The sequence below is a fragment of the Siphateles boraxobius genome, unplaced genomic scaffold, assembly GCF_051911475.1.
Source record: "Siphateles boraxobius isolate OS27281-9 unplaced genomic scaffold, OSU_SipBor_1 130, whole genome shotgun sequence".
Taxonomy (NCBI): domain Eukaryota; kingdom Metazoa; phylum Chordata; class Actinopteri; order Cypriniformes; family Leuciscidae; genus Siphateles; species Siphateles boraxobius.
This window is the reverse complement of record NW_027508734.1, coordinates 44,471,485-44,485,064: the sequence shown is the minus strand read 5'-3', so window position 1 is coordinate 44,485,064 and position 13,580 is coordinate 44,471,485. Positions and strand designations below refer to the sequence as shown.

The window sequence follows — 13,580 nt, the reverse complement described above, 5'->3', positions numbered from 1 at the left end:
GCATCGCTACCTGTATGACCTTAATTCTTCCATGATTGGGGACTTTAAAATTTCATTTTTGGGAGAACTAACCTTACTACAAAAAACAATTCTGAGGCAAACCCAAAGTTATATGTGAAAAACCAGCTTAAACTTTAGTTGGGTACTGTCGAGCTTGGGTTGAGAGAATTATAGATGTATTAAGTCACAATGTGACTTATGCATCACATAATAAAGTGTGAATGTGAGAAGAAAGAAGCCACAATTTTGAGAAAAAGAGTCACAATTCTGAAAAATAAAGCTGAAACCGTGAGTCACACTTTTAGACGCAAGGTTGCAGTTTAGAGATATGAAGCCACAATAGTAAGATATAAAGTAGCAGAGAAAGGAAAGGAAGTAGTATTTGCATGATCTCACAATTGTGAGAAATAGCCACTATAACAAAGTTGCATTTGGAGATCTAAAGTCTCATTTAAAGATTTAGTCGCAATTACGAGAAACAGACACAATTAGGAGAAATAATGTTGCATAGTGAAGTCACATTTTCGATTACAACAATTAAGAGAATTAATCACGAGCAACTGTAAAATATTAAGTTCAGTAGAGTCCACTGAGACTTTTTGTAAGGTCACTTGGCCTCACAATTGTTTCAAACACACATTCATGTTTTATAGAGACTTTCCATAGACGTAATGGTTTTTATACTGTACAAACTGTATATTTTACCCCTTTACACTAATCCTACCCATAAACCTACCCATCACAGAAAACGTTCTGAATTTGTACATCTTCAAAAGAGCACTTAGTATGATTTATAAGGTGTTTTCCTCACGGAGATGCGAAAAGGATTTCGGATACTGCCATACTGTTTTGAGGAAATTTTGTCCCCACAACGTAGGGTTTACCAGGATCACCCACCCACCGACGACCCCCCCCCCCCCCTCCAACACACACACGCGCACACGCACACGCACACACACGTTTAAAAGAAGATTACTCACGCTTTGAGTAAGAAGGTGTTGCGGGAAGCATTCTGGGACAGTATGTTTGTGGCAAGTTTAAACAGTTCATCAGTCCACACCTGGAAACCCAATCATAACACAAAACATATTATGCATTTATGTAAATATGATAATCTTATAAATAAATCAAAACGTCATGTGTGCCAAAGGTTTTGAAGAGAGAGGAAAAATATGTATATAAAATGAGAGTCATCTGATATAATTCAATTCAGAGCGTACACTTGCAAAGGTAGAAAGTGAATAAGCAGGACAGAGGGAGAGGGAGCGGTAGCATGGACATGGTATCTAGGTGACAGGGTCCGGTCGTCGTGGTTACCTTGCAATAGCCATCCTGCACAGCTAGGAAGTTGAGGAAGGAGATGTTGACCAGGTCGTTGCCGTAGACAACAGTTAGCAGCTTTGAGTCGGAGTCTCCTTTGCCCAAATCCAACATTTCCCGCGTACGTTGGTCCTACAAACACAGGCAAAGTTTACCACCCACACACACACCTGACATATGAACCTTTCCAAACATAACCTTCATACAGACTTTTTCCAACACAGGCACAACTAAAAATGTACCTTTGGAAATTTGGCAAATCTCCCCGTCCTGGTGTCCCTGATATGACTGATGTCCAGGATTTCCAAATCCTGTAAGATAGTGGAAAAGAGATATGCAGGAGATGATGTCTTACAAATATACAAACAAATAATAATTATTCTTGTTTATTCTTGGTTCTCAACCAGGAGGCCAGGATACACCAGGTTGCCTCAGCAAACTACTGAATGGGCCTCAAAATGACTTAAAATTATTTAAAGTAAGACAAAACAAGGTCAAAACAACTAAAATTTCTTATTTTAATTAACCCCCTCTAGTATATGTTATATATAGAGTACATATTAGTACCTAGTATATACATATATTTGCCAAACAACTGGGAAATTTGTGGGGCCTTTGAATATCACTGTGTGGACAGTGGAGTCCTAGGGAGTCAAAAATGTTGAGAACCACTTTTGTAGATAATAATAAATAAAAAAAGTAGTTTGCACTTTATTTGCACTTTTTATTTTGCACTTTATTTGCACTTCAAGACAATAAGAACCCAGTACAATCAGTGATACTGTCTACATTAGATGTAAGAGTAAACTGAGGCCATGTACTATTTTTGAAGTACTCCAAGCGGTTGCACTACTTCTGATAGGAAGAACAGACAGATTTGCAACCGTCACTTTGTCACATCCAGTGTAGACCGCCTCAAGTTGTTGCACCACGACAACTGAGATCAGTGATTTCAATTAAATCATTTAACACTTTAGGCTTGTTCGACTTCATACAGCTCTGCGCAGACCGATTGGTGGCTGACTTGAAGCAGTCCATGCCGGTTAGAAATTTTGTCCGACTTGATGCAGCGCCGACGCCACATGACTGTGGCGTATGCCATTAAAGTAGCGCGAGAGCGATTCGAGAGCAGCCGCAGGACTCAGCCAGCGCAGTTTCTCAAGAGCAGCTGCATGAGCTCTGATGACGACACAACTGTTCCACGATTGGCCGGATTCACCGCATGACAACAATCACATGTGTTTCGTGTTTATTCTCACACCTTTGGTTCCACTAAAGCTCACAAATCATTTTTTATAACTATTTCCATGTAGTCACGATGTTATATTGCGTCATGTTTATCAAAATAAAACTGATTAAAAAACGTTGATTCCACTTCATTGATAGTAGTAACTTTATTCTTGTTCAAACGGACGCTGTATAAAGCAGTACATAAAGTATTGAATGGAAATGTCTCTGAAACATATGTGTATTTTGCAAACATTGCATTTATTTCACTTCAGCTTTGGTAAAGTATGCAAACACCACGTGAGCGGTCACACTACGGGAACCAGAAAGTGTCCGGCTTCACGTCTCTGTTTGCAGCTCCTCCCCGCCTGCATGCGGCAATTCTCGCCGAAAGGTTACATCCAGCCGCAGCCAATGTCGAACACACCTTTTATCTCTCCTGGGAAAACTATTGATGACTCATCCTGCACTGCACTGATTTCGGTCCAATCAGATGATATTTAGAATAAGAATGCCCCACCCCTCAATAACACCTGTCGCTGACTAGGAAGTAGCAAATCATGGCTCACTGCTCACAGCTGTGACTTTTTACAGCTTAAAAAAGGAAGAGCAGTTAATTTGTCCAGTCTGTTTCAGGAAAATATGTCAGCACAGTAAAAAGAAAACTGTGCTTTTCAAGTGATTTCAAGGGATTTTTAAGAGCAATCTGGAATGAAATAACACTGAACAGAGGTCCAGAGAATCCCTGACACACCACATACACATTTATGCACTGACAAAGTAAAGGATACTGTCACTGAAGCAGAGAGGCAGTCATAAGTTTAGAGTGAACTTTAACTTCATGACAGATTCACTCAACACTTCAGGATTCACATCTCAGATAAACATCTCTCACTTAAACACTCAAAAGTTCGTGGGCTCGTAAAGAGAATAGCTGAGTAAATGAGCTGAGCCAGCGGTTGGAGGACTGTGCTTGTAAACTTCAACAATAAAGAAAGCAGATCTGAACTGTAAGTACTTGCTCTATAGCTGACGGCTCCCTCGCTTTCGCTCTCGTTCTTTATCATATTTCGCTTTACTGTACTCTTGTCCCCCTCCCACCATGGAGTGCAACAGTGCGGATGAAGTTGCTGAGTTGAACGTTCCCCAGAGTGTGTGCGAGGGTCACGGGTTACTGGTCGAAGTCTGTTAAGGACTGGTTCCAGTCCAAACAGGCCCATCAGGATGGACACGGACACACTTATATTTTGATGATTCATTTTCAGATAATGGGACAATTTATTTATATTTTGAAGATTCATTTTCAGATACTGCAATTTTTCATTCCCAAATTTTCTGAGCCAGTGATGTCACTCCATCCATACAGTACATGTACAACAGAATGTTTTTGAAATATTTATTCAGAATTTATAAATTAAAACATAACATTAAAGGGATAGTTCACCCAAAAATGAAAATTCTGTCAGTATTTACTCACCCTCATGTTGTTCCAACCCCGTAAGACCTTCGTTCATCTTCGGAACACGAATTAAGATATTTTTGATGAAATCTGAGAGCTGGATCACTCCTCCATACTCCTCCATAGGATTCTTCAGGGATTGAAACTTGCCGGCCGCGAAAAGTTATTACAGACATCGTTAAAATAGTCCAAGTGACTACAGTGGCTCAATCTTAAGTTTATCAAACGACGAGAATACTTTTTGTGAGCAAAAAAAACCCATAAATAACGACTTTATTTCAACTATTCATTTCCTTCTCTCTGGGCCTCGAGTCAGGTTACTAGTTTAACAGCGTATGATCTGTTGTTATACGTCACACGCATCACATGACCAGCGTCGGCCAATAGTGAGCCTACGTGTGACGTAGCTCTACGCAATTACACTAGTTTAACTGACTAGAGGCCCAAAGAGAAGGAAATGAACAGTTGAAATAAAGTCGTTATTTACGTTTATTTTTGCGCACAAAAAGTATTCTCGTCGTTTGATAAACTTAAGATTGAGCCACTGTAATCACTTGTAGTCACATTTTAACAATGTCTTTAATAACTTTTCGAGGCCGGCAAGTTTCAATCCCTGAAGAATCCTATGGAGGAGTATGGAGGAGTGATCCAGCTCTCAGATTTCATCAAAAATATCTTAATTCGTGTTCCGAAGATGAACGAAGGTCTTACGGGGTTGGAACAACATGAGGGTGTGTAAATACTGACAGAATTTTCATTTTTGGGTGAACTATCCCTTTAAATTAAATTACATTTAAGTTATAAAAACCCAATTTATTTGAGATGTGAAATTGGAAAGTTTCTAGCCCTGCTTTTCCCCCCACTTCTGTGGGTGTGACTGTAAACAAGTAATGTGAGATTTCTACCTCAGAGTTCCTGCATACCAAAACAAAAACCTAAAGCTCACAATGAATAAAATCAATCCATATCCAAATAGAGAGACACGCACAAAGCTATATTTACCACAGTGAAACTGTAAAGTAACCTTGATGGTAACAGGTTACATTCGACTAACTGCTACAGGCTCAGACTTGTGAAATATCTTCCTGAAAATTGAGCAAGCATGTAAGCACAAGGGTGTATGCAAGTGTGCGGCTGTTCCTAGCATACATACATTCCCCTCATTCCTGGCATGCAAAAACTGTTGACCTAAAGTTTAATATTTAGCCCACACTGTCACTGTAGTATTATTATGTCATTTAGAAAGACACAGTCAGAGAAACACAATACATTCACCAACTATACTAGACACAACGACTCTTGTACTTGTGGCAGTGACTTCACTCCAGATCAAACATCCGTTCTCTTTATTTATTAGTCAGGATTTTCACGGACACAGAGTAATTCACCCTCTCTGTTCTGGATTGCAGCATTTACCTTTCACTGACACACAGCTGACTTTGGTCTTGACTTGTTAACTTATATCAGCATGACAACAGTTGACAGAGTGTCAATATATATAAACCAGAAAAACACACCATTGGCCACCATGTTCACTAGTTATTAGTCTATGTATGTAGGCGTACAGACTGTTCTCAAAGTTTATTTCACAGTGCACAATACTCGATTCCAACTGGTCAATCGTGGCATGCAACTATTCAAATATATCTGAATAACGGCTGTTGGCCAGGGTAACACTGTATAACTGACAGCTCATCTAGGAAACATGCATTTCCTACATAGCTGTGCTCTTGTTCTCTATTCATGGTCTTTACAAGAAAAACAATACAATTATTTTAAAACTCAAACCATTATTTCCTGCCCCCATATTTCCATTCAGGTCCTGATCAACCTCTTGGTTATTGTAATGACTGTCTGACTGTACATTACCACTTAAATGTCTATTTAAATACTATTTTGAATTTTATTCTATTTTATAATAAATGAAATTGATATATACATATATTTTATTATATCATATCTTTTTAATTTATTTTAAATTTAATTTAATTCCACTTATGAAATCACTATTAAATCTCAGGTCTACACAAAGAGATGTGATGCACAACAAAATTAGGATGGTTATTTCAACAGCAGCTGGGAAAAAATGAGCTTGAAAGAGAGAGAGCGAGCGAGAGCGAGCAAGCGGGAATCTCCAGGGTACAGTCATTCATCCTATTATTACAATGCAAAACAGTGCAACACAATAGCGAGCCACCACACCCTGACCCCAATTTACTGTCTTTGCGTATGTGAATGTGAGATAAAGAAGGTTTTTTCATGTGAAAAGGTGATTTATATGAGGAGATGAGTGAGTGCTGAGGTCACATGCACTACCTCTCCTATTATATCTTCCACAAAGCCCCAGCGGCTGTTCACTGCCCTGAACCCTTGAGTGATTGGCCTTCTAGATGCCTCTTGTGGGGTCAGTCCTTAACTACTAGCAACGATTAAATCACCTAAAACAGAAAGCCCTCAAAATGAAATACGGCTTCCCCCGCTAATTAATGAATACAAGAGACAAGAGACGACACACACGGATGATTCTGGTGAAACGGAAACTTCCATGTGTGTTTCTGTGAACATATGCTGTAACTTCCTTGTGTAGCCCAGGCAACAGTCACTTCCTGTTGCGTCTGGCACTGGGGCGGGCACATGGGTGTTGAGAGTGAGCGTTTGATAGCTGTAATGATGGTACAATCCCATGGCTTTGAGTGGCACTGTCGAAAGATAACACCCATGAGAACGACACACCTTACCATACAGACTCAGTTTTGTTTCGTCCCTCCCCCATTGTCTTCTGTTTGTTTCACTCAAGGTTACTGATATTTGAACTGATTCCTGATGACTTGAAATTTAAAAAGAGACAACGAGTGAAAAAGAAACAACGAGCGAAAAGAAAAAAAAAGACAGACAGAAACTATATTTTAGATCACCCCCATACCCTCATTCACCGCTCCCTACATTAGTCCACTATCATAGTTACATTTGAAAGAGTGAATTAAAGCTTGGGAGTGAATTCAGACACTCTGTGCACCAGAAGGGCTGACACTTTTGCATAGTTTGTGCTTGCAGTTTATTATTAATAATAAAAATAATAATAATAATGTTTAATCAAATGATTTATCTTGAAATCTGTAATGGAAACTGTCTTCTATAAGCCTTAATCAAACAATTAATAATCAATTTAAAAGGAACACCTGTGTGATTCTGCTGTGGACACCATAAACCGCTGAGACGCGGTATATGGATAAAAAAATACCCATAATGCACAGTGCATTATGGGTATTTATTAGCCATTCCATGTGCATTATTTAATAGTATGGGGGTCATTTCGAACTCCGGGAAGTCTGACTGCGCAATGTAGGCTATTTTAGTAATCTCCTTCTATACACTTTTTGTTCCTTTAGAGAAAAATAGGAGGGAATAAATCTCTCTAGGATCAAGAAAAATATGGTTAAACTTTAATTTAAGGTGTCATCATTTCAGTGTAATTACACAAATAAGTACGAGGGGTGTAACAATACCCTCATGTCACGATTCGATACATATCACGATACGATATTATTGCGATACTTCAAGACATATGGTAGTAAAGGTTAACAAAAAATGTGCTGTTAATTAAAATGCTAAATTTGGAATTACTATGTGGGTGTAAATTAATAGGCTTGGACTTGGTGCTGGTAACTCAATGCACAGAATAATGGTGACACCAGAATAAAAATATTCATGATTTTGAAGCTGAAAATACAGAATTATTTTAGACGAAGAATATACTTTCCCTCTGTCACTGGCTAGATATAGTTTAAATAATGTAGGCCACTTTTCACTGGTAAGAAAAGTAATTTGTCATGATCAGGACCCACAAATATTCCCCAATTGCATTATACATTATATCCAACATTATATAGTAATTTAATGTACTACTGACACTAACACTCTATACATTTTTTTTTTTCTTCTGCAAACAGTAATTTTTTATTTTGGGTGAACTATACACAATACATATTGTCACTACAAAAATGCAACAATGTGTATCATGGATATTGCGATATATTGTGAAACCCCTAATAAGTACTGAGCAATAACTAAAAATATGTGCTGCTCACTTTAGGGTTGGGTTAGTTGTAGTGGTGGAACGGAAAACAAAAATCACGGTACAGATCATTTACGTTTTTTGAGCCACGGATCGGATCATTTTTCGGATCAGCAAAAAAAAAAAAAAAATATATATATATATATTGGGCTGGGTAAACTACTTCTACGTTTAAAATTCTAAAAGAGCCGGCTGAAGAAATAAACCAGGCATTTCTTCTGGAGAAAATCTGATCATGATCTGAGTGTGAGCTGAAACTTCATCGTAATTGTAATTGATTCTGCAAGACAATGATTCAAAACACAGAAGCAATTCCACATCGGAATGGATGGCAAGAAACTAAATTAAGGAACTACAGTGGCCTAGTTCAAGTCCTGACCTGAATCCTACAAAGGTGATGTGGCAGGACCGGTTCAAGACTGTGCCAATCTGTCAAAGCTTTTCTGCAAAGGTAGAACGAGCCAAGATTCCTCAAAAGAGATTAAAGACTCATATTAACTTACTCATGGTGTTTAGTTGCAGTGATTGCTGCAGTGAGTCCTGTCAAACCAGATATTAGGCATTTACTTTTTCACAAGGTTGAGAAGGCACAATCTGATTTACGCAACTCCTGGAAATCATCAGTCCACCTGGAAATGAAGCATGATAAAATGCCCTGGATGATAAAACGAGCACTTCTGAGGAAGAACAGATTTGCCGAAGTTTGGCCGAAATCCTTGAAAGAAACAGTGTTGTGTAATAAGTGTTTTGACTCTGTCAGTGTCTATTTCATGCACACAATGTGGATAACAGGTAAATATGTCAGGTGTATGGACTCTAAGGCTGAAGGTAAACATGTCAGGTGTATGGACTCTAAGGCTGAAGGTAAACATGTCAGGTGTATGGACTCTAAGGCTGAAGGTAAACATGTCAGGTGTATAACAAGGCTGATTTTAAAATATTAATTTCTCAATTTTAATCGATCTTCTTTTTGATGATCCAGTATCGATTCTTCAATCCCAAGAACAATCTTTGAGTCTGCTAGGAATGCACAGATCCAGGACTGATCCAAATCCGATATGGTGCGTACTCATGGTTGTTACCGTTACGCTCCACAAAAGGCAAAGACGTATTATAAAGTACCAATGTTTTTGAGGATTACATTCCAGGTAAATTTGAAGGACAGATAAATCTTTACATCGAAACGCTTCCTCCACTGTGCCTGTCAGTCATTGTGCCCTGAACTTTGCTGTGATTTCATGTTGATTTAAGCACATCATTCTGCTCACGAGACGAGCATAAAATAAATGATAGGCTAGCATTAAAAAGTTGACATCAAAACCACCTTATGTGCAATTGAAATAAATTTTATTCATTAATTGCTTATTAAATAAACGCTATGTACAGTTTTGGTTTTCAGCTAAATGAAAACTTTCATTTTGGTTTCAGTGTTTGGGTAAAAAAATAATAAGGTGCAGCACAACTGTAACTGTATTATAATGCCAGTACAGCTATCTCTTCCTGTCTAAGTGGGCGGTTCTTGGCCAGAATGAGCTTCAGATTGGACCAGGCATCCTGCCGATAGTCAAGAGTCAGGCTTCAGGAGACTACATCAGAGTCGGCAGAGAACTGAGCACTTTTGCATCGAGAAAGGTGAAACAGGCAAACTGAAAATGTCACAAAAGATTATGTATTTCTCCATTCCAGTGACTCTCCCTCTTTCACTCACTCTTCACCGCACAACATCAACACAAGATGGCTTTGTTAACCTTGTCGCCTGACTGTCGCTCCACAGCTTTATCCCGCCACCCACCCCCCCTCTCTTTCTCTCGCCTTTCGGTTTCTTCCTCTTTCTCTTTCTTCTGTGCAGATAATCCAATTTGTCTTGGTCAGGAGTTTGTTGATTCCTGTCATTCTTTTGCCACATAAGAGTGAAAACCCTCTTTTCAACTGTGCAGTACATTAAGTGTTTAAATATCTATAATATATATATATATATATATATATATATATATATATATATGTGTGTTTATAATATATAAAGACTTGAGAAAACAACGAGAGAAACATGTGAGCACTGAGTATTAGTTATGGCTTGTACAGGCTTGATTTTCAGGCATGAGTCCAGGACCATCTATAACAGGAAAATTAGATGTCAGGAATAAAAGCCTACTTGTAGAGGAAGAAAGAAGGACAAGGATATGAACGAAAGGAAACCATTATATTATCAACCCATAAACCAAATTTCCTGTCTGTGTGTGTAAATGTGTGTCATTTCTGAGGGATTGTTTTAATTTTTACAATGACATCAACCAGTATTTGCAACAAAATCTCTTGTTGCCAACAGTCATTTTTATGTTTAGGCAAATTGGTACAATCTCATTTTTATGTTTTCATACAATCAACTTCTGTATTACTGGTTAGTTTTAGGGGTGGACCTTCATGCTTTTTTCTTAAAATCACATTGTACAAATATACAAAATCACCACGTTGTAAAATAAGTTTTCACATGAGATCAGGTGGGTATTTGGGCACTTATGAATGTCACTACTGTACATACCAGTGTCATTTGCTTTATATAAAGTCATTACACTGACTTGTTCATAGTTAGTGGTTACAGTTAGGGAACCTTTGTGAATTTGAGAGGAACTGACTCCATGAACTTAAAACTGCGGTCACACAAGGCGTTTGAGTGTGTGAAATCACTTCAGGCACTGCAATGAATATTGGCCACAGCATTTGATGTCACACTCCAGCGCTTCTGTTGTTGGCAAATAAAATATCCCAAATCCCAAATGTTAAAATATACCATCATCACCACCACAACGCATGCATAACTGTAGCTTTGAAGTTTGTATTCTTTGTATTGAGCCAAAGGGTAATTCTGTACCGCTTTGACCTATGAATTTAGATAGTGAAAAGATGTTTGACAACTTGAACTTTGGTTGAGTAATACACAAAACATCTAAGGGATCATTTTGTATTTTGACTGTCCCACATTCACAGCGTGACCTCACCTTTAGTCAGGGCAGACATCATATTGAATATGACGACTTTGCACTTTTGTACTCAATTTAAAATCGAGAAAACACCAAAACTAAAGATTACAACAACAAAAAAACTCAACATAAATATAAATGAAAACATAAATAATTAAATATGTCATCTTCCCTGACTATAGGTCCTTTATAGACTCACACAATTACTTAATTTAATTGTGTTTTTGGGTCAAAATAATTGTAAAATTTAATTTAGTTACTACATGGAATACTGTTCTCAACAAGGAAAATCATTCATCATCAAGTCTGACTTAAAGGGATAGTTCTCTCCAAAAATGAAATTTCGGTCTACATTTTATCACACATGTCATTCCAAACCTGTATGACTTTCTTCTGTGTAGCAAAAAAAGTAGCTATTTAAGCTATTCAATATTGGTAAAAAAAATTTTTTTAAATAAATAGATATTTCGCAAAATAATAATAACAATAATACAGGTCATAAAAAGGCATCAAGGTTTGGAACGACAAATCATGACAGTATTTATATTTTGGAGTGAACTATTTTAAATGTGAACTTTTAAGTGTCAAAGTACATTTTGGGGCCACTGTATATTAGCAGATATAAAGTTATTCTATTACAGAAGATATAAAAAGTCTACACACCCCTGTTAGTCTCTTCAACAAATAATAATGACCAGTAGCAGAGGCCAATAATGTAGCACTTCCTTATGAATGAACTATGAAACACTATAATAGGCTGGGAGCCACTGAACTTAGATTAATACATAATGAAACACAGAGATTAGAGTTGGATCAGGCCTTACGGCTTTGAAGAGCTCTTTCTGACTGATATCTCTCCTCCATTATCTCTCCTACGCACTCTTTTTCTGTGGTTTGGTTTCATTAATGGGCTTTGTTTTTCCTGAGGTATTTTGAAAATGCACTCTTATCTTTACTCAGTCTACAGGGTATGTTTTAATGCTGTGTCTCGGGGAAGATTGAAACCACAACTTTATAAAAGGACGAAACTCTCTGCCTGCCTATCAAAGAAAAAATGCAGCTTAAAAAACAGGTAAGAAGGTGGACTGGTCTCTTAGTCTAACAAACTGGTTAGACTGCTCAGTTTTTCAGGTTGTATACACTGTTCAGAGTGCAAAAAGGGGTAAAATGATTATATTTTATTTTTGCAATAAAATTCACTATCATTTAAAAGCTTGGGATCTGTAATATTTGTAAATGTTTTTGAAAAAAGTATCTTAAGCTCACCAAGGCTGCGTTTATTTGATTTAAAACACAGCATAACCATTAAATTGTGAATATTATTCCATTTAAAATAACACTTTTCTATTTCAATATATTTTAAAACTGTATTTTTTTCCTGTGATAGCAAAGCTGAATTTTCAGCAGCCATTAACATCAGGGTCACATGATCCTTCAGAAAAAAGTTTCTTCTTGCTAACAATGTTGAAAATGGCTGTACAGCTTATTTTTGTGGAAATTGATACTTTTTTTTTTTTCAGGATTCTTTGATGAACAAAAACAGAATACAGCATTTATTCAAAGTGGACATCTTTCGTAATATTATAATGTAAAATGTTTGTTGAATAAGTATTCATTTATTTATTTATTTTATTTTACTGAAACTACAAACTTTTGAACTGTAGTATAATAAATTCACAAATTATATTATCAGCAAAATTTTGTACATTTTTAGTTTAATGGAAAAATTCACATGATGATTTGTCACACATTTGGTTATAACAGTATTGCAAAATCTAATGTTTCATTTAATTTTTCATTTTTTTCATTAATTTATTAATTTCCATTGTTTTAATATATTTATTTATTTTTTGCTGATTTCCAGATTTAAATTCCAGATTTTGAATCCCACATTTTTCTTGTGGATCTTGGGACCACATGCACTGCACAAATCTATCGTCATGCCAGACCATTTGTTCACTACTAAAGGCGAAAGTGAGAGAGCAAGAAAGAGGAAGAGAGTGTGAATGAGTAAAAGAGGGAAGGAGAGAGTGAGTGAGTTTTTCTTTTTTTTTGGGAGGGCATGCTATTGGTGAGGGCGCAGGGCAAGTTATGCTCCAAAACTACCCTAACAGTCTGAACGATTTCCTGTATGCTTTCCCACGCTTGCAGAAAGTGAGAGGGGGAGAGAAAGAAACCAAGAGAAGTAAAAAGAACGAGAGGAAGAGAGATACTACGAAGAGAGATATAGAGAAGGAGAGAGGAAGTGTCATGTCTCCGTTTACAATTAACGGATACACTGACGCCTTTCTGTTCCTCACTGATGACAACCAGCTGTCCATGACAGAGAATGGCAGTGCTGAAGAAACAGAAAATGAAACGCAGAGAGCAAGAGGAAAAGAGAAAGATGTATAAGGAATGAAAACAGACACATGAGGAGAGCAAGAAAAGCCAAAATGTGTGGGCTAAAATGAACCAGAGGAAAGGCTAATGCAGCCTTATTCCCATCATTAACCATTAGCTTCAGTGCAGATGGGGCAAC

At 37.3% G+C, this 13,580-nt stretch overlaps 1 protein-coding gene across 2 annotated transcripts in view; it reads right to left on the bottom strand.

Moving 5' to 3' along the window:
* The window catches only part of plcb3 (phospholipase C, beta 3 (phosphatidylinositol-specific)), a 74,434-nt gene that overhangs the window by 27,685 nt on the left and 33,169 nt on the right, over positions 1-13,580 (bottom strand). For both annotated transcript variants that reach the window (XM_077229576.1, XM_077229577.1), the window contains exons 3-5: positions 1,563-1,631; positions 1,318-1,452; positions 981-1,060 (exon numbers count right to left, since the gene is read on the bottom strand). In XM_077229576.1, coding sequence (XP_077085691.1) covers positions 981-1,060; positions 1,318-1,452; positions 1,563-1,631 — 284 coding nt within the window. The remainder of the gene's footprint in view (positions 1-980; positions 1,061-1,317; positions 1,453-1,562; positions 1,632-13,580) is intronic.